This window comes from Lipotes vexillifer, unplaced genomic scaffold, assembly GCF_000442215.2.
Source record: "Lipotes vexillifer unplaced genomic scaffold, Lipotes_vexillifer_v1.1 scaffold462, whole genome shotgun sequence".
Lineage (NCBI taxonomy): Eukaryota > Metazoa > Chordata > Mammalia > Artiodactyla > Lipotidae > Lipotes > Lipotes vexillifer.
Genome location: NW_006770402.1, coordinates 1,517,686 through 1,542,257, shown reverse-complemented (window position 1 = coordinate 1,542,257; position 24,572 = coordinate 1,517,686). Strand labels below are relative to the sequence as shown.

Genomic DNA, 24,572 nt, shown 5'->3' with positions numbered 1-24,572 from the left:
GAGACAAGATCAAAGAGGCAAAGCTGTGTGGGCAACTGTGGGAGACAGGCAGTGGAGGCAGATTGGTCCAGCGCTGAAGGTCGGTTTTTATTCCCTTTCTATGTCGACCTGTACCACTATCTATTTTCCTAAGACAGAAGTTGGGACTTTTATTTTTTTATCCCCTTACCCTCTGCATCCCATTAATGATAGATTTCTCTCAACTCAGTCTCCCCTTCTCCATTCATTCTACAACTGCCCTAGATCAAGCCTCTCACAGCGAAAAACTTGTTATATGTTTCTAACTAGTCCTCAGGTCTCCATTATTTTTCCCCTTCAAATCTATCTTCATTATGCATCTAGACACAAATTTTCCTAACGCAGGAATTTACTTGTTCACTTAAAACCCTTCAGGGGACCCTCTTCATAATTACTGTTACAGACAGATCTGTGTCCCTCCAAATCATATGTTGAAGCCCTAACCTCCACAGTTGGAGAGAGAGCCTTTAAAGAAGTAATTAAAATTAAATGAGCTATAGGACAGGCCCTAATCCAATAGGACGGATGTCTTTATACAAAGAAGAAGAGACCAGGGATGCATATGCACAGAGAAAAGGCCATGTGAGGACACACAGAAGCCATCTGAAAGTCAAGGAGAGAGGCCTCAGGAGAAAACAAATCTCCCAACACTTTAATCTTAAACTTCTAAATTCCAGAACTGTCAGAAATTAAATATCTGTTGTTTAAGCTATACTGTCTGTGGTATTTTGTTATGGCAGCCCTAGCAAACTACTACAGTCATTATAAAATCCAATATTCTGAACATGATAGTCAAGGCCATTATTTTGCCTCTATATACCTCATGTTTTCCTAGTCTCTGGTTTACAGTTTAACTTCCAGTGTCACTGAACTACATTAGTTCCCTTCACATCTGTGCAATCCCGTATCTCTCCTTAGCCCTGAATACCCTTCTGATGCCTTTCTCATGTCCACTTTAAGACTTAGCTAAGATTTTACCCCTTAGCTTCCCAGTCCACTTCAGGCTACATTAGGAGCCCTTTCATTTAATCCTTTAGTTATCTGTATCATTCTTACTGTATCTACCACATTTTATTCAATGTAATTGCTTATGTAATCTTCTCCCTTAAACTTCCTTATAGTGAGGAACGATTTTAGTCATGTTTAAGTTCCTGGCAGTTAGCAGGATTCGTGGCAAAGGTGCATTAAGTGGAAGTATCTTTAGTAATAGCTTATCTCTGTGGTTAATTTGAGTCTATTTGTGCCATCAAGCCTGGACTTGCTTACCAACAGCTTTCAATACTCATTTCACATATATAAGCTTTTAATAAAGGTCGACTGCAATATAGAAACTGCGTATTTGTTGGATGTTTGAGAAGTAAAACTTGTACTTTTTGTATCAAAGTAATTTTATTGACAAAACAGAGTAGGCTTCTGGTTTTTCTTATGCTTTTAGTTTGAAATCAAGGATCTTGAACTACCCATAATTATAATCATATCCCTAGATTATAAGTATTTGAACTACTTGTACCTCATAGTGTTTGTATAGAATATGGAATGATTAATGAGAGTACATATCATTGCATTCATTACAAATGACTCAAGTGGAGCTGCCAGATCCTTCTAAGAAGTAGCATCACATTATTTACTATTGTTGCAGACACGTTTGCTATCGACAATTCTTATGAAACATCAAGGCCTCTTTCACAAAACAAAATTAACAGTCTTCTTTACTCAATGCATATACACAAAAAGTGAAAAAGACTACTTTTCAACGACCCAAATTCTTCAAAAGTTACTTCCTTATTTTCTTCCTTTTTTTCCCTCCACTTCAGTGGATCCGTTGTTCCAAATTATGTTTTACCAACCAAAGCATCTTGCCACAAAGGACCACAGTCAAGGCAAAAAGGTAAAAGGAGAGCCTGGACAAAGTTCTGCTGAGATGGTACAAGGAACTAAAATGTCCTCAATAATGTGCAGTTTCTTTTCCCAATCTTCTGTGAACCCCTGATGACCCAAGAAGTAGACAATCCAAGCGATTTTAGTTTGGTTGGCATGTATCGCTTTACCTTTTTTGAGATGTATATACCATATAGGTTTTTTATTTGGGCCTACTATCAAAATGATTTACATTCTCTGATAGGGGAAATGGCAACAGTGAAGGATGGTACAAACAAGCTAAAGACTGGCTGTTGTGAACACTAGTTACAGTCCAGATGCACACAGACCAAGGGAAGCTGTCTATCTATGGTTTTTCCCTATGCATGCCACCTTCCTCTACCCTGCCCTCAGGGTGAAAAAGGCTCCATTACCTTCCTCCCTTTCTGGTTTGGAAACCTTAGCCAGGTAACAAGGCTGACAACTTGGAAGCAGCTAATTAGTTACATTCTTGAAGGCCAGGGATTTAAATAGTAATACCTTTCTCTTTCCTCTAATATCTGACTCTCTCCTTTCCTGTCTTTTCAAATAAGACAACTTTAAAGGTTTCCAAAAAACCAGAAGAGTGAACTTTTGATTTGCATTTTAGTGCACAGTAGTTTCTTCCTATAATGAATAAGTTTCCTAATTTTTGGTCGATTAATACACCTCATATGTTTGTAATAGACTTTTTATTTATTTTTTTATTCAGACTGAAATGGAAAATGATTTTCAAGTATTTGGTTGCTGCTAAAAGCAGTATATATATTTTTTGTTTATTTTTTTTCTGTTACAAATGAATTATACCATTTACTATGCAATATCTAACAATGATTCATTTAGTATATGTGTTAACAAGAGAAGTTAGGATGCTGTAAAAACTGCAGCAATTATTTTTATGGTAGAACATACAGAATTGTTTTATCAAATTTAAAAGTGCAATTTGAACTAAAGAAAGGGGAAGAAGAAATCATTTGAGATTTTACATTGTTTTAAGACTTTTTTTCTGTTGTCATAATACAAAATTTTAAACATTTAAAAACTTTCATTACTGAATTCGCTAGTTATTTCATTCTAAGAGCAAAATGTGATGGCATTTCTCTTTTTTCAACTTGGACAAACATTTTATTTCCGAGCAAAAATACCACTGATTTTTAAATTTTTAAGTAATTAGAGGTTGCGATTAGTGTGAAACCTGACCAGTGCTTCCCACATCCAGTTTCTTTCAGCAGTTTGACCTTGACAAGCTGGAGTGGAAGGCCGATGCCAACATAAAGGGGGCACCCAGGTCTCAGGTCAGAAGCACCAGCACACACTCAGGGGTGTATGCCAGCCCAGGGCTTCATCATTAGTCTCCTCAGATCAGTGATGAAAAGAGAGGGAGGGCTTCCCTGGTGGCGCAGTGGTTAAGAATCCGCCGCCAATGCAGGGGACACGGGTTCAAGCCCTGGTCAGGGAAGATCCCACATGCCGCGGAGCAACTAAGCCCATGTGCCACAACTACTGAGCCTGTGCTCTAGAGCCCGCAAGCCACAACTACTGAGCCCACGTGCCACAACTACTGAAGCCCGCGTGCCTAGAGCCTGTGCGGCACAATGAGAGAAGCCACCGCAATGAGAAGCCCGTGCACCGCAACAAAGAGTAGCCCCCTCTTGCCACAACTAGAGAAAGCTGGCGTGCAGCGACAGAGACCCAATACAGCCAAAAATAAATAAATAAAATAAATAAATTTATAAAAAAAGAAAAGAGAGGGAGAATTCGCAAAGGCCTATGTAAAACTGGCAAAAAAACTAAAATTTGAATTCAAATTTAATAGTGCCAAAAATCTCTTCTTTCAGGCAGGATCTCCAATCAGATCATAAGGCATCCAGTGCTCTGAGACTGAAACAGAGGCACTGTTTCTCTTTCTTTCAAAAGTGGAGTACTACCATGTGGGAACAACATTTATCTTCTTTGGCTTGGTTTGGTTCATGTCGGGGAGGTGGTACTGCAGAGACCTGAAAGATTCTGAGATTCTGAGTCTTTGTGATTAGCATTGTTATTTCCAGTAAAGGGGAAATCATTTTATGATATTCCACATAAAATACTGAATTGTATTTGGAGTAGGGGATGGATAGTGTCGATTATCTCCCCAGCATCTGTATCTCTCATTTTCTCTCAAGAACATACAGATTTACTTTTGGTGAGCATTCTTCCCTTATTTTTAGGCATGTGCCTCCCTGGGATAGGAACCATTCTTAGCCATTGGTGCCATTAACCCAAAGGCCACAGGTCAGGAAAAGGCAGGAAAAAAACTAAGAGGAATGGGAGTTAGTATGTTTAGTTTTTCAAACAGCTGCTTGTTCCTTTTTCAATTTTTCCTTCTGAAGATATCAATACCTCAGTGCTGAGAGACAACTACTTTATTCCCAAACCTATAGGTATATGTAAAAGCGCCTACTTAAATAATTCTGGTTCTAGTATTAGGGAGGAGGGCCTTCACAAGCCAGAGAATTCTGATCCTATTTAGGCTTTGTGGCCTTAGCCTACAAAATGTCCAACTATACTAGAAAATGTATGGCAACATGTATTTGGAAAGAGCCCTGAAGTTTTCTAAGCTCCTAGACTGGACTGTCTAAGAGGTATTTCCTTACAAGAGAGCTTCTTATCATTTTCAGTAGTAGCAAACGTTATATTCAAACCCTTCCTTCCGACACTTAATAGTTTCTATTTCACAATCTTGCCTGCTGGATTTAAAAATGCAGCTGGCCGCCCACTGTGCTAGTTACTTCATTAAGAGGAAAATTCTGGAGTGATGACACTGCCTAAAATCCCTCCTAAAATTCTATCTCTGTTAATTACTGATGTAAACAGTGTGTGGGTGACTCTTCCTTATGTGGTCTATCAAGATGTTTCCAACAATAATGACGGAATGAAATGACACTGGTGAGACGGAATTCACAAGTATAATAAGGCTTCCTTTAAAAATCTACGAAGATTATTATTTGAAATCACTTCCTTAACTAGAAGAGAGAAAATCTACAAAATTTGATTATTCAATGCCAAGACTAAAGAAATGATGTGTGGAGACATTCCCAAGCCACATTTCTTGCCAAGCTAGTGACATTTTCATAGCTCGAAATATAGCCTCTTGTAAGTATGTAGATGAACTCCTAAGAGGGAAGCAAACACTTTCAAGAAATAATAATAGCTTTGTAATATATTATACAGTATTACACCTGGCATTATTCCTATTTAAGTGTAAATCATTTTGTGATATTCTACATAAAATTCTGAATTGCCTTTGGAGAAGGAGTGGATAGTTTTGATTGCCTCCCCAGCATCTATTTCTCTCATTCTCTGTCAGGACCATACAGATATAACTTTGGTAAGCCTTCTTCCCTCATTTTGAGGCATGTGCTTCACCTGAAATTGGAACAAATCTTAGCTTCATAGATAATTTTTTTTTTTTTTTTTTGCAGTACGCAGTCCCCTCACTGCTGTGGTCTCTCCCGTTGCGGAGCACAGGCTCCAGACGCGCAGGCTCAGAGACCATGGCTCACGGGCCCAGCAGCTCCGCGGCATGTGGGATCCTCCCGGACTGGGGCACGAACCCGTGTCCCTTGCATCGGCAGGCGGACTCTCAACCACTGTGCCACCAGGGAAGCCCCAGAGATAATTTTAAAGTAAGAAAGTAATGGCATTCTTATATAGGACTATAAAGCAAGGACTAGGATAGAGAAGAGAGACTATACACACTAAAAAAATGAGGCCTGAGGTCCCAGAACATAAAGAAGTGAAAGCCTCCAACCCTGCCTCCCAAAAAAAACCTTTCTGGCTTCAAAGATAAACTTCATGTGCTTTAAGGATTTTCCCAGAACCAGAATTCTTTACACAGAGATTATAAAATTTTTTAAAAAATTAAAATAAGTACAGCCAGACAAACATTTACAAGTGCAAATAAATCCTATCATATTTCTTTGGAATATGAACTTGATGTATTGCTAAAGACAAAATGGAGAGTCTTTCTGAGACAGGAATTCTTTAAGCACTTCTCTTTTGACTTACATAGGAAAACAAACATTAAAATCCAGACTGACACCTCTTATTCAACAATAGACAATAATACAGAAACATTTACCTCTAGTCATAATAATAACCACTTTAACATTGTGCTATTATACATGTGAAAAAACATAAACTTTTCTATCCTCATTATGGCCCTTCAAGGCAAGTATTTTACTTCTAACTTGCTCAGAGAAGCAATGTGCACCAGGACACATGTCTTGGATTTCAAACCAAAGTCTGCTGCAAAGATTTCAAAGCACATACACTGAACCTACAAGATGAGGCATACATGTCCAAGGAGTAAGGGGGTGGTTTCTAAACATCTTCCTAAAGCTAATATAATTTTGGAGCTCCAAGAGACACCTTTTTCTTAAAAAGTCTCTACACCTTTGTTGAATATCTCATTTCCAATTTGCTTCCGCTTATAATTAGGAAACTTTATTTTTGAATTGTAAAGTCTAAGAATTTAAACTGTTTTTTTCATTTTGCTAATAAATGAAAGACATACTTTTATTTCATAAAACCAAATATAAGTCAATCTGTTTTCCAAATAAACTAGTTTTAAAAATAGATTAGTGAATCTATAAATAAACTTAAAGGCACAGGGTCACATTTAACCTTGGATTAATCATTTTATCTGTTTAAGCATCAGTATCATCAACAGTAAAATAAAATAAATATATCTGCTCTATCATCCTAACACAAATAAAAAATATTTTAAAATAAAATAATCAAATAAATGGATGAGAAACATATCCCTCTACTTAATAAATGATAGAAAAAAGAAAACTGTCTGAAATCTTGACCCATTAGATAACGATGTAACTATGTGATTACAGGGCAAATACATTTTTTCTTAACATTAATCTGCATTCAAGAAATATATATCATAAATGCTCTATACTTATACCTCAGAAGTTTTTTCTTTTATTTGTGTTTGTGTACATGTGTCTATATACACATGTAATGCCAACACTGCTGACATAACAGTTTCAAAGCTGTTTTCCATGTCTTTTATTGAAAGATTATATATAATTTTTGTTGTTATAGTTGTATTTTTTTTTATGTCACAGCAGGGAAATGCTATTGGAGGAAATAATTGAACGTAAAGTCATTTGAAAGACTCTAGTTATTGTTCGTTTTTTTTTTTTTTTTTGCAGTACGCGGGCCTCTCACTGCTGTGGCCTCTTCCGCCACGGAGCACAGGCTCCGGACGCGCAGGCTCAGCAGCCATGACTCACGGGCCCAGCCGCTCCACGGCACGTGGGATCCTCCCGGACCGGGACTCGAAACCGTGTCGCCTGCATTGGCAGGCGGACTCTCAACCACTGTGCCACCAGGGAAGCCCTATTGTTTTGTTTTATTTTGTTTTGTTTTTTAAGACCTGAACTTGGAAATAATTCAGAATCTTATCTCCTCAGGCAAGAATGATCTACTTGAATTCCTTGGAAAGGTGAAAGGCCTTTTAATGTGACAAATTTTTCAGAGACTAATTTGTGAAAAAGGAGTACATTTTTGTGAACCTGATTTCTAAAATACCTTCAGAGAAATAATTCACACTGTCTAGAAGACTGTAAGCAATGAAACTGGTTTCAGGTACTTTTACAGCACATTCTAATGGAAAGACAAAAAGTTGTGGTTTGGGGAGAGAAATAAGATAATAAAAAATAGTATCTAAATAAAATTAGAAACATTTAGATATATATCAGAATCACATATATAAATATTCATATATAACAGAAATGCTCAAGGATGTAGCATGTTGTCTGGCCTTGGTGGGCATAATTCTGAAACTAAAACAAAAACTACTATTACTATGAAATAAAAAAGTCAATGCCCTTAAATCAGGAGATAATATTAGAATACTGTATTTAATAATAAGATGTTCATATTGGTAGAGGACTCATAAATCTTTCACATAACATTACTATACTGTTACCTTTGAAGGTTTGAACCCATAGCCATTTAATTTCTCTTTTTGTCTTTTATAATACTTTTGAAGTATGTTTTTCTCTTTTTTATATGGCAGTACTTTTATAGAATTATATTCTTTTCCTAATATTACTTCCTCAATACACTAACAAGTCCAAGAAACAGTTCCAAATGTTTATTTTCACAAGGTTGATAGTACTAATAGTCACGGGTACTAGCATTTTTGGAAAGATCAAAGTCTTTTTGAGCCAAAGCTCACAAACATATATTTATATATAGAAATAAGCCCATATACATGAAGAAACATATTTTGCTTTTACCATTTGGTAAACCAAGTTAGAAATAAATATGATTTACATATCTTCCTGCAACACACGTGACAAAGTAAATATCTAATTTTACAGAAACTGGTATCAATAAATTCATTTTTTCATATTAACAAATGTTAGAGTAATGGTTATTCCCCAACAACTTGGGAAATACCATTTTTCTTAGAGTTAAACTAATCAGATCACATAATTAGAAACTGAAAATGTATTATGCAGAATGATTTATTAACTATATTTTATTTCATCATATTCTTAATAATAAAGAAAAAATAAATCAGTTAAAGCTTGTGTCTAATAGAGTATTCATGGAGGCAAATTTACCAATATGTTTTCAGCATAACCTGGCAGAAAATGAAAAATAAAATGGAAAATATCAAATAAGAATAAACTGACCTCTATAATAAAAGCAAAGTTACCATAGTGTGGTACAAATAAAGATCCACTTTCATTTTTATAACTATTATCAAAAACTTTGTGGAGTTTAATGCTGTTTAAAATCTCATTATATAAAACATTAGAAATTTTAATGCACACTGTTACTTACATTCAAGTTTGATTAAAAAAGGCTGGCATGATACATTTTCTCATTTACAAGTATTTCAAAGTGCCCACATGATATATTTAGCTTCTCTCATGAGTCCTCATTGTTCTGAAGTTTGCACATTAACTGATACCTATTTTCTTTTATTTCCATACACATATAGAAACTGGTGTATTATTCCCATTATCACCTATAAGTTCACCTTTACTGAAGTATTTCTATAGATAATTGTTGCCCTATAAACTCTAAAATGTTAAAAACAATAACAAAATCTGTTTTCATAGTTGTTCTTATGAAAAATTTTATCACAAGTACTTGAGTGATTTTTCCTGAAAACTTATCCTAAGGCAGAAAATAAATGTCATATAATTTAATAAGTTTCATGTCATGTTTTCATTATTTGTATGTGAATATGACAACAAACCACTTAACAGTGTACATATGTGTGTGGGTGAACATGCACATGTGTGTTTTCTCTTCAGGAACAGTGACTGGTTCATACTTGTTTCCTGGGTTAGGCCTTTTATTAAAAATAGATAATTTAGACAGAGCAAACCAGCGAAGAAATTGTAGTAGTTATCCTGGATTTTGAAGCTGGATTTCCTAGGTTAAAATTGCAGCTTTGCCATGTAACTGTGTAACTTTGGGATGTTAGTCAAACTCTTTAGTTCCCCCATCAGTAAAGTAAGGATAACAATAGCATCCATTTCATAGGAGTGGACAAAGAATTAAATGAGTTAATTCACATAAAGTACTTAGAACACTGCCTGGCTCATACAAAGTTGTCAATAAATATTGCTTTATATATGGTTATAGCTGGAATATTTAGTAATACAATTGGCTCTGTTCTATCAATGCATGTTTTTCCAAGAAACATGACATCATACAAAACATTTTGTAAACATAATTGATTCAAATAAAAAAGGGGTTGAGAGGCTGGAGAGTTTCAGATTCACAATAATTTAATCATTTCTATCAAAAACTTCAATAATAAAAATCTATGTATGGCTGTAATTGAACATTAATCAAACCTGAGACAAACCAATCCAATATTTGGTTGAATGTTTCCATGAGATGGAATGAGTTTCTTTTCTCACCATCGTGATCATAATCAGGAGCACTGCTCTTAACTAATCTTAACATTTTATCATTTTATCATCCTTTGCTGCAATAAACAAAACCCCAAATCCTCAACTAAGGCAGTAGTACATTGGCTTAAAATAAATTCTTCAGCAAGTTAATTTCTATGTGCTTTAATTACTTATTTGTATAATGGAAGTGATAACAATATGTATCTCTTAGTGTTATTGAGAGGAATAAATGAGATAATGAAAGGTAAATTCATTACCAGAGTTTACGGCAAATAAAAAGCACACAATAAATGTTAACAGGTATTATTATTATCAATAACAACTGAATATGCTTTCTATTTATTCAAGCACATAATATCCTAAATATTAAGGATATTTTCCTGAAGATGAAACTAAATGGCTACACTGATCAATTTTGTAAGGTTGGTTTTATTAAAACCCTTCTCTTGTTTGACCAACAGATGGAATTATATAAAATGTGGATGGATTTGACTATCTGACTTGCTTTTTCTGATGTACTAAAAAAGGGAAAAGACCTTTCCTTGTGACAAAAATTATTCTTAGTGTATCACTAGTTATCAGAGAAATGCAAATCAAAACCACAATGAGGTATCACCTCATACCTGTCAGACTGGCTATCATCAAAAAGTCTACAGATAATAAATCTCCTATACTGTTAAGTAGGAATGTAAATTGGGCAGCCACTATGGAAAACAGTATGGTGTTTCCTTAAAAAACTAAAAATAGAGCTACCATACGTATGACCCAGCATTCCCACTCCTGGGCATATATCCAGAAAAAAAACCCTCTAATTTGAAAAGCTACTTATACCCCAATGTTCATAGCAGCACTATTTACAAGAGCCAAGACACAGAAGCAACCTAAGTGTCCATCACCAGATGAACGGGTAAAGAAGATATGGTATATAAACACAATGGAATATTACTCAGTCATAAAAAGAATGAAATATTACTATTTGCAGCAATTAGTATGAGGTTATCATACTGAGGAAAGTCAGATGAAGATAAATATTATATCACTTATATCTGGAATCTAAAATAATAGTACAAATGATTCTATATACAAAAACAGAAACAGACTCACAGAATTAGAACTCAAACTTATGGTTACAAAGGGGAAAGGCGGGGATAAATTAGGAGTATGGGATTAACAGATACAACCTACTCTACATAAAACAGATGAGCAACAAGGATTTACTGTATAACACAGGGAACAATATGCGATATAATAACTTATAGTAGAAAAATAATGGGAAAATATATATATATATAACTGAATCACTTTGCTGTACACCTAAAACTAACACAATATTGTAAATCAACTACACTCCAATTTAAAAAAAGAGAAAAAAAAGTATTCTTATTGTCTTAGAAGAAGAAAAAAGAGCACAGTAAAAAAAATCACAGGCTTTGTGCCCAAAGAGAGCAGGTATGTTTGCACCATACAGTAAGTTAAGTAATTTCAGGTAAATTTCTTGACTCTGTGGAACTTAGCCTTCTCATCAGTAAAACGAATACTGAAAGGCAAAGTACTTCGAAAGCCACTGCCCCAATATCCTCAGCAATCTTTAAAATCATTGTAATGATAGAGAAACTGAAGTATTTATTCTAAATATATGCTACATATCACTGTAAATTATTTTCCTCCAGAGTCCAGTGACATCCCATTAATCAGTGACAGAATTTATGTTCATAATCTGATTAGTTCTTTTCCATTTGGATTTAAGCTATACTCAAGATAATTGCTTCCGTGTTTTTATCCTATATTCTCTAATTTTCAGAAATTACTTATGTTTCTTCTCTTGGTAATATCTTCTAAACACTTTACACAAGATGCCATGTTCTACATAGTGACCACAGAGTAAAAAATTTCTAAAAAGCTAGAGGTGGGGAAACGATTATGATTGTCATTTACTATGAATGAAAAAAAAAGTGATTCTTATGTTTTATAAATCTATGAGAAACAGGGCAATTCCAGGTAAATCTATCATTCTCATTCTACCTGTATTTCTAGGTCCTTTCTAGGTTTATTCTGTTTAGTTTGTTTGCCAATGCATTTACTAATGGCTACAAGCATTGGAATTACCATTAACACTGCTAAATTAAAAAGAACTCAGAAAATTTAAAGAGTGCCTGGAAACAAAGAGTGCCCAAAACTTCTTAAACTCTGTCTTTACAAGGTTAACTCTTTTTTAAAAAGAAAATTGACATCAACAATATATTAAATTGAAAAATATTTTTCCCCGTATACATGCTTATAAATTTAGTTCTTCCAACATATTTGTGTTTAGAATAATATCATGGCAGGGCTCTCCCTCCCCTCCTACAAAATCATACAGTTAACCTGTGCAGTACTTTTTATTTAAAAATTAGCTATTCTAAGTTTCTATTGTTTTAATCATTTTATTTTTAATTTAAGGAGGTTTTCATAATTTTATGAGAATTATGAGTGTCTGAACAGAAAATTATGTTAGTAATTTTCAGGCAATGAGTCTAATTCTCATTTGATTCTGTACTAGCAGGGGCTACTCTATAACATGCAGATATTCTTCCCTTCAAAAATAATTCACTCATAGAAAATGTCTAGATGATTTTAAAGCAAATAGAATGAGTATCATGCAATGTAAAAACAATGAAAACAAAACATAAATCACTAATTTTCAGCCAATAAGTAGAAATGAAAAAATAGTTGTGTTTGATGAATCATCGATTTTCCTGTTTTTGTCTCATGACCTTTTTAACTCTCAAAATAATTAAGATTCTCAAAGACTATCAGTTTATACGAGTTATAGCTATCAATATTTATCATATTAGAAATTAAAATAACTGACATATTTTTAAAAGTACACTGTTGCTGCTACCTTGATCCCTGCTAAGATGCCCACAGTTACCTACCACTGCTTTTGCACCATCAGTGCCTATGTCAAATACAATGAAAATGGAAAATTTTATGTCAGAATTTTTATGAAAATAGTTTGGACCCTGTGGAATCCCAAGAAAGGACTCAGGGATTCCACGTTTCCATGAACAGTGCTTAGAAAATGGCTGCACAAAAGGTTAATACTCCCCAAGACCTGTAAGAGACAGCCAACACAACTCCCTTTAACTTTTATCCTAAACTATCCTGAAATACTTGAATCATTTACTAACTTTCTGAATTTCAAACTACACATACATAACATATAATTTCATTCAAAATTAAGTTAATATTAGTAAAGATTACTAGAAAGCATTTTAGTAGAATATTATCAAATATGTATTCTCAGAATCAAAATGGGACAAAATATTAGAGAAGAAGAGATAAATGCCTTCCAGATAGAAACTTTCCAGTTTCTTCATATTCTCTACATTTGGGCTTTGGGAATAGGAGTTTTCTTCCTTCCTTCCTTCATTTCCTTCCCTCCTTTTTTTCCTTCTGTTTGTATGCCTATCTGTTCTTTTGTTCATGTTACTGCATTAGAATATGGATTCAATGGAAAAGACCCTGATATGCAGGATTGTTTTTGATCTGTTATAATTCATAAGAGAAATACAAGACATGATGTGATGAATCTGTCAAGGAAGCAAAGGAGAATACTCCAATTGAAAAACTCATGTCTACATACACAGTTATTGCAGAACATTTTTTCAGCAATATACATACAAAAAACTGCCACTGGCGTTTCTTCTACTGCTGTTGAAAGAGTTCTTAACTTCACCAGGATTAAACACAACAAAAACAAAGCCCTTTTTGTATACTGTAAAATCCCCTGAAGTGATACTGATATAAAATGAAACATAACTTTTCTGGAAAGGTGAGAAACAATTCTCCCTCCCTGCCTCTTTTTCTTTTTTCTTTTTTTTTTCGCATGTTCTTGATGTGACTATGACATGTGAAAATGTAATATTGCGAAAATGGTGCTGGAAGATTAAAAGTAAAACTTAAATCACTCATTTAATCAGAAAAAAATTACTCCTACTTTATACATTTAACATCTCTCCTTGATAGAAAACTCTACAGAGGGTACTTTTTAAATGTGTAGATTCATGATCTTTGATTCTAACATACTTCAAAAGGCAAGCAACATATTTATGTCCATGCCTCCAGGAATAACTGCTAGTATTTCTTTGATAACGTCCCCACTGAAACACCCACTAAATCTAACTTGACTTCAAATATTCAGGTTTTAGCTTAAAAAAGTAATGCATGAAGGATGGACACAAAGACAGAAAACAGACTAGTCATTGAATGGGGTGGAGAAGGAGATGGGGATTAACAACAATGGGTGTGAAGAATCTTACTGTGGTGATGTAAATGATCTAAAACTGACTTATGGTGATGATTGTATCACTTGGTAAATTTACTAAAAAAAAAAAAAATCATTGTACACTCAAAATAGGTGAATTTGATATATAAAAATGCTTCAATAAAGTTATATTTAAAACTGAATACACTGAATGAGAGAAGCTAGACACCAAAAAGCATATACTATATGAATCCATTTATTTAAATTACAAAATGAGCAAAATAATTTCAGATGATAGAAGTCCCAATAGCAGCAATTCTTGGTTGAGGGGAGGATGGCTGATACAAAGCACAAGGTGTGATGTCTGAGGTACCCTTAATGTTCTGTCTTTACTTAGTTGTTGTTAGATAAGCTTGGTTTGTGAAAATTCACTGAGTTGTACACTTATCATGTGTGCAATTTTCAGTATATATATTATAACTCAATAAATCACTGTACTTCCTATACATATATACATGCTTGTTCAAAATTCCTTTTCAACTAAAAAATTATGGGCAACTCTATGCAGAATAAGGCTGTTATGCTACATGTTTAAAATATTTGTCATAAAAAGCTGGCATGAAGATATCATTACATATGATATTCAAACTTCCCACATTTAGATGGACTCTATGTCCAATTTATAAGAAGGACTCCATTTGGAGCTTTTAATGACAAGGGAATAGCATCCAGGCTAGTTTATCATCGAATTGTCAAGGTGTACTGGGTCTATAGGGATGGATGATGGTGGAGGGCTGGCTTCAGGCACGTTTGGGAGAGGGCCTAGAGACAGTAAGCTGTCCACAGCAGACACCAATAAGCTTGTGAAGCCATGACAGAAAAGGATGGGTGAAGGGTTACTGAAGAGAAGCTGTTTCCCACGATCTTTTTTGGCGTTCATCCACTTATATATCTAATATCACTTTGGTCTCTTCCGGTTCCACTAACGCTGCAATCCTTCAAGGACGAGCCTAACACTTTCTCTTCAGTGAATACTCCCTAATATGATCTAGGTAAAAGAGTATTCCTTCTTGTTTTGAACTCTTCAATAAATGTAACTGAGATAAAAATAAATTACTGAACAAATGATACAGCTATTTGTTTTTTATTGGCCAAAAAACTACAGTTTTGTGGACAGGAACCATGCCAGACTTATTTAACCACCAAACTGCAGAGTAATTGTCATAGTGAGCAGCATATCATGGACTTTCAGGTATTGGTGGAATTAATAAATGCAAGTTTTCTCAACCATACTTCAATAAAAAAGATTGAAGAGAAAAAAAATGCAAGTATTTCCATTAATAGCTGAAGAAAACGAACACCTCAGCTGCATTAAAAATGTAAAATTTCTGTAGTTATCAGTTGCCAACAGTCATTTTCACATTTATATTCAAAAGCTATATGTACTCTTTTTAAACTTTTAAGTATATAAAGTAAAAAGAAACAAAAATGACTCAGAAAATAAAGTTAAGAAAGTTTTTAAATGGCATGACAAAATTGGATGGTGTATTTCTAAATTTATACATATATTTGATTTGATTTGAAATATATATATATTTGGTTTGATTTGAAATATACATATATATATACATATATTTGATTATTACATATTAAAAGTTAGTTTTAGGTAAGATAAACAGAAAGTCTGCCTTCTAGAAGCCTACAATTTACTTTACACAAGAAAACTGTCTAAAATATGATACTACACATTTATTGTTTGGATGCAAAAATGATGGATGTAGATGATAACAGGTGAGTGGCCTCAGAAGTTCTGAGAAGGATAAATAAATGTGTTCTAGTAGTATAATGAAAAAGTCTTCTGGTAGTATAATGAAAAAAGTAAAGCACAGAACACTCAGAGAAATAGGGGACAGAATGGCATGAGAACACACTTAGAGTTGAGAACACCAGGCTCAATCTGAAAGGCAGTGAGGAAACTGGCTTCTCTAGAGCAGATGTCAGATTGCATAGTTCTACTGGGGAAAAAAAAAATGTGGAAGTCACATGTCATAACCTTTCTGATTCAAGTCTCCAATTTTTCACACCTAACATGTTAGTATACAGTTTTATTTATGCATTCATTCAACATGTATTCAAACATCTGCATGAATAACATTTCACGTCTGTCCTTGCCTATGACATCTGTCTAATTTATGAGGCTGAAGTAAGTTAGGAAGCGTTTTTAACAAGGTTATGCAAAGACACAAATAATTTTTTGAGTTTAGTGATACTCCTCCCATGTAGAGACATGCTTAAAACTTTTAGGCTGATATAATGTCTTTCTAGAAGTTTAAATGAAAGAAAACACAATAATCTAAAACATCTTTTGGAAAAGATTTTTTTCTACTATTATTTTAATTCAAACACATTATTTAAACTGTTGACATCATAATTAATATGATGTGCCCATATCATAATTAGTAATTATGAACATTATTTAACATGCTCTCATTGGCGTGACAGTGAGAGTTCATTATAAAGCAGCTTAAGTGGATGTGATCATCCCATATCTTGGTAGCTTACAAAATGGGACCAGATTTCTTCTCTCCATTTATTTTGGACAAGTGTAAATGTAGTACATTTAATGGTCTAAATACAAGCAAGAAACTTGCCTCCATGGAGAATCAACCACAGCTATTTTAACTGACAATTCTTAGTTGAGAACCCCCCAGGAAGGCTTCTAAAAGTGATTTACTCAGGGTGCTTAAAGCAATTTTACTCTGCAGATTTGTCACTTTACAGATGCATCCCTTAAAATTCAGTAGCTCCAGAGGAGCCACTGTAACTATTTTCTGCAATAATTATAAGATTAAGGGCTTATTTTGGGAGCCATTAATAATATCAATGAAAGGATTAAGACAATTTTGGTGAAAATCATATAGAGATCAAAAGCTCGTGAAGTTAATGCTTCTGCTACATTTTAAATGAAAACCTAATCACAGAAAAGCAGAAAATCCTCCTCAACCCACTTCCCGAATAGATTCTGAAGAATCCTGGGTTTGGTTTTCTGACTGAAACAAATAAAATAACAATTTAGTCATGGTGCCCATTCCATACTACTTATGGAATAACCATTCCTGAAAGATGATTATAACACCTATAGGCAACAAAATGATTAGATTTCTTTTAGGTATAACGTCAGAGAATTTAGCCATAGTTGGAGGTGTGTCAACATATAACAACAAGAGACAACAAGAAGAACCAAATGCAACCAAGCTTATATCAAATGGAATCACTAATTTTAAAATCTTATTTCTCATTAACACTCACCTTAGCATGAGCCAGCATTTTAGAAATAGACAAATAAAAGCTCTCAGATTTGCCCAGAGACCACTATCTTTCAAGTATACCTCAGATGCTCTGATCATCAAAATCCTGGCATGTGATAATTTCTTTGAATAACTTATATGACAGAAATTTATAAAAATATTGACTATCAATGTAGATATCAGAATTTTAAGTATCAGGAAGGTTAAAAATAAGGCAGGCTTTTTTAAGTACAAGAAAGATAATCCTTAAAATCCACTGTCTTTGCTTTTATAATTCAATTTATTTTTACATATGTTTGATTTCCCCCATATTTTAAGAAGTCCTTAAACAAAAGAAAGAGATGCCTAAATAGAAATCCTAATGAAAATCAAATTTACTAAGTAAATCATATATTGATTAAGTTTTTAAAAACTACTTTGTGAGCAAGTAGTCAGAAAGTATGAAGGCTTATTGTAAATGAATGACTCTGTCACTGATTTCTCAGAAGTCATAATAAGTGAACAAATATTTGAGATATATTTAATATTTAACTAATTTATCAAGAAATTTTAATATAAACTTTCTATAGTATAGATTCTAATTGACCAGTCTCTTTAGAATTGAAGATTTTTTTTACTTATCCAGTGATATTCTATGGTACTTTATACTATTTTACTATGGTAATATTTCAGATAGTTTAAATGTATTAAATAAATTAATTTATATACTAGATATCAAAGTAATATTTTTTATTGTTTTCCAAGGCCAAATAATCATTACTAAGTAGTCTTTAATATATTTTGATTAATAGGTATAAAATTGCCTCTGAATTTAAATTTTACTCTTTTTCCCACACTAATGGAAATCATTGTTAGCAGTAAAATAATTTTTCTGTAATTTCTGGAGAAAATTACATAATTCTGTTTATGAAAACTGAAAAACAAATTTAGTTTCTCAACTAATGAACTCAGTTCTAGAGAATACAGAATAGAACACATAAAACAATAAATATTCTAATACATTCTAATATTTTCCAAATGCCATTTACAATTTCTAGCACTAGCATTTTAGTGATATGGGGAATAGTTTGATATTGAAAAAGTAGTTCAAAGTATCCTAAAGTACACAATTTTATGTGTACCTATGCTCAATATGTCACACAGATGCATGTTGAGAGTTTATATTAAATGCACAAAGAATATTAGAAATATCATACCTTTGAGACATAATCTTATAGGCATCAGGCAGATAGCATCGTATATTCTCCATCTGAGCAGGGTCAGAGTCACAAATTTTGTCATCAGTCCTCCCATAGTTGGCACTTTCAATCATGATGACATCTGTTCCTGGACAGCGGAGTTCTATGGGGTAGCTCTCACAGGAGAGCTCTCTGCGGACCACAGCCATTGGAATTGGGGCACGGCTGAAAGCTACCAGGAGGAGGAAGAAAAATAAGTCATCTTTGTTACATAGAAAGGAAAAGTACCCATTTCTGATATACTAATATAAAGTAATAAAGCAGTTGCAATTCATAATTTTAACTAAAAGTAGACTATCTCTCATTCCAGTAACTTGACAGAATTTTTAAAAATCTAGCTATAACAATTATTTCTTAGAAATCTTATCTCACAGGTATTTTTCTTATAAATGGAACAAAGCACTCTGGATTTTCTAAAACACTGGCTGGTATGTGAGGTAAAGACTATACAGAAATATCATGCAGTTTGTAAAACAAGATTCTCAGATTAACCTCAGGAATACTATGTGTATTTGTTTTGTTTTTTAATAGAAACCATGAACGACCAACAAAAAACGTACTGCTCTTGAGTTTATATATACTTATTTAAGTAATCTATTTCAATTTTGAAACAGTTTCATTATTTCAGGTAATAACATAATCAGTATATTTTTTGAGTTAATTATAGAAATAGTGAATGTTCTTTAAGAAAATAGAAATTTGTAAGCAGACAAATTAAATTTTCCTTCAGCTCCCTTCCCACACCTTTCCCCCAATGTCAAGAGGTAAGCAGTTAACAATGTGGTGACTTTTCTATTAGAACTGTCTACAGAAAAAATACAAACATTGTATATTTCTTCCCATCCCTCTTTTAATTTTACTTAAGTAACTTTTAATCGGGTAGTGTCACACTACACACATTGTTTCATATCTTGATTTAGTTTACTTATTAATTTAACAATATATGGTGGAAATCTTTTCATTCCTATGTTGTATCCCTCATTTTTAATGGCTACATTACATATACATATAAAACATTATTTATTTGGTCTTATGTTAATGGGCACTTAGAAATGATTGCCATGTATACACTGATGTGTATAAAATGGATGACTACAAAGAACCTGCATATAAAAAAATAAATAAAATAAAATTCAAAAAAAAAGAAATGTCCCAGTGTTTTTGTGTCATAATACTGCAAGAAGTATAAACCTGCCTGTGTACCTTGGCTATAATATTTTAGAAAAAATATAACTATCCAAATATATTTTATGGTATATGTTAATAAATGAAATTGATGAAGGCATAAATATATTTGAAATTTGGCAAATATCAACAACTAGATGTCCAAAAAGCTTAATACAAATGTACACTTCCACCAGCAGTACTTTCCTCTTCAAAACTACACATTACCAATTCCTTTATATTTTGCCAATGTGATAGACAAAGAATGATGTAACATCCTTATTTGAATTTTCACCACTTTATTTATACAATGAAATATATTTCCATGTTTCTTGACCCTTCATCTTTTTTTTTTTTGCGGTATGTGGGCCTCTCACTGTTGTGGCCTCTCCCATTGTGGAGCACAGGCTCCGGACGAGCAGGCTCAGCGGCCATGGCTCACGGGCCCAGCCGCTCCACGGCATGTGGGATCTTCCCAGACCGGGGCACGAACCCGTATCCCCTGCATCGGCAGGCGGACTCTCAACCACTGCGCCACCAGGGAAGCCCCCATCTTTTTTTTATTATACATTGTTATTGTAAAAGTTCTTTGGATAGAAGAAAATTGAAAAGTTGTCCTTTATACTTGTGGCAAATATGTTTTTCTAGTTTGTTGTTTGGTCTCATATGTTTGCTGAACATATATATTTCATTTTTATACAGCAAACTGTCTATCTTTTCACGTCAGATTTAACAGTTTCACAATCCAAGACTGTGAATATAAGTTTCACAATCCAAGACTGTCTTCCATTATTGGAAGACAGTCAAATGTTTAATTGTAAAAACCCAACAAGTCTTCTTTTAAAAGCACATAATTGAAATTCTTAAATTCTTTACCAACCAGCTAGTAAGTTGATTTTCACATAAGAGAATTAATTATAGAGATAAATACATGATAGCTATAAATTTGCATTGATAGTTGATTAACTCACTAATGCTGGCACATATATAAAAATGTATTTAAATAAATACATTCACCTTTTCTTATGGCTTTTTTAGTAAGCATGAAATGTGAAAAGCAAAGAAGGGAGGAGAGAAGCAAGAAAGTGTAAAAAGAGTGAGAATAGGGAAAAAGAGATTTTATTACTATAAATATTTTCACTTGAAACTCTACAGAAAATATTGATTTGGTTTATGAAACCATACCTATTATTTCAAAATAGAAAATGACATTAGTTTTTACCCCATTTCTATACCATTTTGGAAAAACTATACATGTACCAAAGACCCCACGCATAACTTCCGAATAGGTCACTCAAGCTGCACTGCACAGTTAATTCCATTCTGGTTGTCATTCAACATCTTTCTTGTTTTGTCCTCAAACCCCCTCAAACACAGACAGACAGATACACACACGCAAACACACACACCTGAATCTAGCACATCCACAGCACTGATCAAAGAGAGTTAACACAAAGATTGGTGGTAATAATTATTTTTTTTTATAAATTTATTTCAATTTTGGCTGCATTGGGTCTTCGTTGCTGCAAGCGGGCTTTCTCTAGCTGTGGTGAGCGGGGACTACTCTTCGTTGTGGTGCACAGGCTTCTCATTGCGATGGTTTCTCTTGTTGAAGGGCACGGGCTCTAAAGCGCAGGCTCAGTAGTTGTGGCGCACAGGCATAGTTGCTCCGCGGCATGTGGGATCTTCTCAGAGCAGGGCTCGAACCCATGTCCCCTGCATTGGCAGGCAGATTCTTATCCACTGCGCCACCAGGGAAGCCTGGTAACAATATTTTTAAAGTTTGTTCTTGAGTCAACATTTTGACAGTGTAGTCTCACAATAGACACTGAATTTCTGAAACGTGTGTTTCTATGGTTCCTAAAATATATGTATTTATCATTTAGAAATTAGATGGCTGTTTAAACATGAAGTCCTTTTTAATACTCAGATTCTATTTTAACGTAAAAAGATATTTTCATTACTGTATATAGCATTTTAAGCAATAAAATCATTGAACAATAAAAATGTTCCAATTTGGGAATCCAGTTTCACATTTTCAATCAGTTTAAATAGAATAATGGATATTTTTTGCTTACTTTTTTTATAAAATGTTCTTGAAATCAGAATTTTTCAGAATGCTTCACAGTAAACTTTTGAGCATTTGCTGAGACAATTTTTTTCTTAACTTTGGTATAGCCATTTTTTAAAAATCACATTGAAACTGCTTCCAAACATTGAGTTGATCTTGCTATATTTTGTTAACCTCACCTATTAAGTCATATTGTTAAAAAACAAGTTAATTTAACAAAGAAATAAAAATAAGCAAATAATAAAGTCAAAGCATTGTCTAGCTAAGTGGACAATTTGGTTGATTAAACTCATCAGTCCATTTTGCTAAAACATGTACACAGACATAGCTTTAATCTGGGTCTTAACTGTCAAAAACATGATTTAGAACCAGACAGTGGCAAAGTCAACTAAAACATCGAGGGCAAATTTCCCATGTATCTCCTTTGAGCCTATAAGGATTATTCAAAAGTTATAAATATGGAAATTTTTACAGGGTACTAGGGTTGATTTGTGGATGCTTTCTTCCATTTAACATATAATTGCATTAGTATCAGTAACTCAGTGATAAATTGCATTCCTCAATAATGAATGCTTTGTTTAAAGGAATGTATTACTGGAAACTATTCTATAACATATCTAATTAGCTATTTAAATTATTTTAATTACATTGCTAAATGCTTTAATCAGCAACTAAAGTCCAGTGGAAAAATATGCTTAAGTTAAACGATTTTTGTTGTTGTTGTTTTGTCTTTCTTACCATTCAGTTATCATGCTAACGACGGAGAGACTTTGGTTACTAGAGAAAACAACTAAGACATGGAAAATGTCAACAATTCAATGCAAGTTAGCCAGTGAAACACCTTTATGGAAAAATAATACAGGGAAAAGATGGCATATTCTTTTTTTTTTTTTCTTTTTGTTTTGTGGTACGCGGGCCTCTCACTGTTGTGGCCTCTCCCGTTGCAGAGCACAGGCTGCGGACGCGCAGGCCCAGCGGCCATGGCTCACGGGCCTAGCCGCTCCGCAGCACGTGGGATCTTCCCGGACCGGGGCACGAACCCACGTCCCCTGCATCGGCAGGCGTACTCTCAACCACTGCGCCACCAGGGAAGCCCAGATGACATATTCTTGAGGTCCTTCTCATTTTCATACCATGAGTTAATTTGTGGTAACAAAGAACAGAGTGTCACCTATTAGGTGTGTAACAGACATTGGCTGAATAAATTGGAAAAGCTTCAGATGTGAAATCTGGTAGACTTCTGTTAAAATGCTGCACTTTGGAACTACCCACTGACCATGCGATTAAGAGGACGCAAATGAAACTAAGCTTCTCTGCTAAGGACGTCCAGAACCTCAGGAATTGCCCAAGTTCCATGTGGAACACATTCCTAATTAAAAGTGCTCCTGACCAAGGATTAAACAACAGGAGAATTAGCTCCCGGTTCTTGCTCACTTGTTTCTGCACAAATCACTCTTATTCTTCCCTTTCTGAGACCTCAGCCAATCTGTTGTTAAAACTTCTTGTTTTTTGTTACTCTCTTCTTGGGCTTTCCTACTGCAATCCTGCTTGGTGACTTTTGACTCAAAATGCTTTAAATTTTTGGTGAATGTGGGTTATGATAACTAAAGATACCAGTCTAAAGATGGGGTGAGGGCGGGAGCAGGGTGCTAAAAGCTGATGACCAGAGTCAATTGATTCCTCCGGGACTCAAGGACAGGGGTCAGAGATTTGCTAGGATAAGCCTAGGGCTTTACAGGGTAGCATTCAAAGAAGGGAGTGCTACTTGAGACATAGGATTTTAGGACAAAGGATATCAATAAGTAAAAGACTAAACACAGATTAAGAGGTAAGCAGCCAGTTAGTTGGTTGAGGGCATTAACCCAGTATAATTAATTAAGTTTTTAAACATGTAGAATTTAAGGTGTCAGGATAACACTCAGGAATGTTTAATTTTCATTTGGGTTCATGAGTCTAGAATGTATGAGTAGACTATAGGCTAAAACCATGGTAATAACAGTAAGTAGCTGAAGAGGATAGATGTAGAGAATAAACGCAGAAGGTGGAGTATCAGTAGCCACTGAAGAAATGTAGAAGAGCGTACTCCTTAGTTGCTGGACGTATAAACAACATAAGAGAAAAGCACTGTGTATCTATTTAAGGAAGATTTTCATTTAGATTTTCACTAAATGGACAATATGCCTGCCACTACTACTTAGTTTTAGGACAGATGAATCAAGCACTTATATATCTCTCTCCCTGGGCCAAGCCTTCAATGCACTGTTCAAATCTGGTTTTCCATGGATTGTTCTATATATTCAATGATCCACTCAAAAATAAATGGTGCAGTCTATTCTCCATTAGGCAGAAGGTAAAATCTTCAGCCTGCCCTATGTGTGTGTTTGTTGTGATATTAAAAACTATTAGCAATACAGCTTATATTTTTATTTATTTTTCATTTCCTTACTTTTATACTTTGTTTACCCCAAGTCCCATGTATTAAATAAAATTAAATTTACTAAGAAAAAATTTTAAGCGTAGATAAGAAAATGCAAATTAAAAGGCTATTTTGCAGCGGTAAAGATAAAACAGTTGCTTTAAATGGGTAATGACAGAGAACATATTTGACCTATGTTTAGGGACAAAAAAAATTACATGATTCGATGATTGGTTGAACATGAAGGGTAAAAGTGAGGGTACAAGGATGACTAC

General features: G+C 34.1%; 1 protein-coding gene across 13 annotated transcripts in view; it reads right to left on the bottom strand.

Annotated features, from left to right (window-relative positions):
- ADGRL3 (adhesion G protein-coupled receptor L3) overlaps window positions 1-24,572 on the bottom strand; it is a 588,406-nt gene that overhangs the window by 478,569 nt on the left and 85,265 nt on the right. For all 13 annotated transcript variants that reach the window (XM_007446078.1, XM_007446073.1, XM_007446080.1 and 10 more), the window contains one exon: window positions 18,605-18,818. In XM_007446078.1, the coding sequence (XP_007446140.1) occupies window positions 18,605-18,818 (214 nt within the window). The remainder of the gene's footprint in view (window positions 1-18,604; window positions 18,819-24,572) is intronic.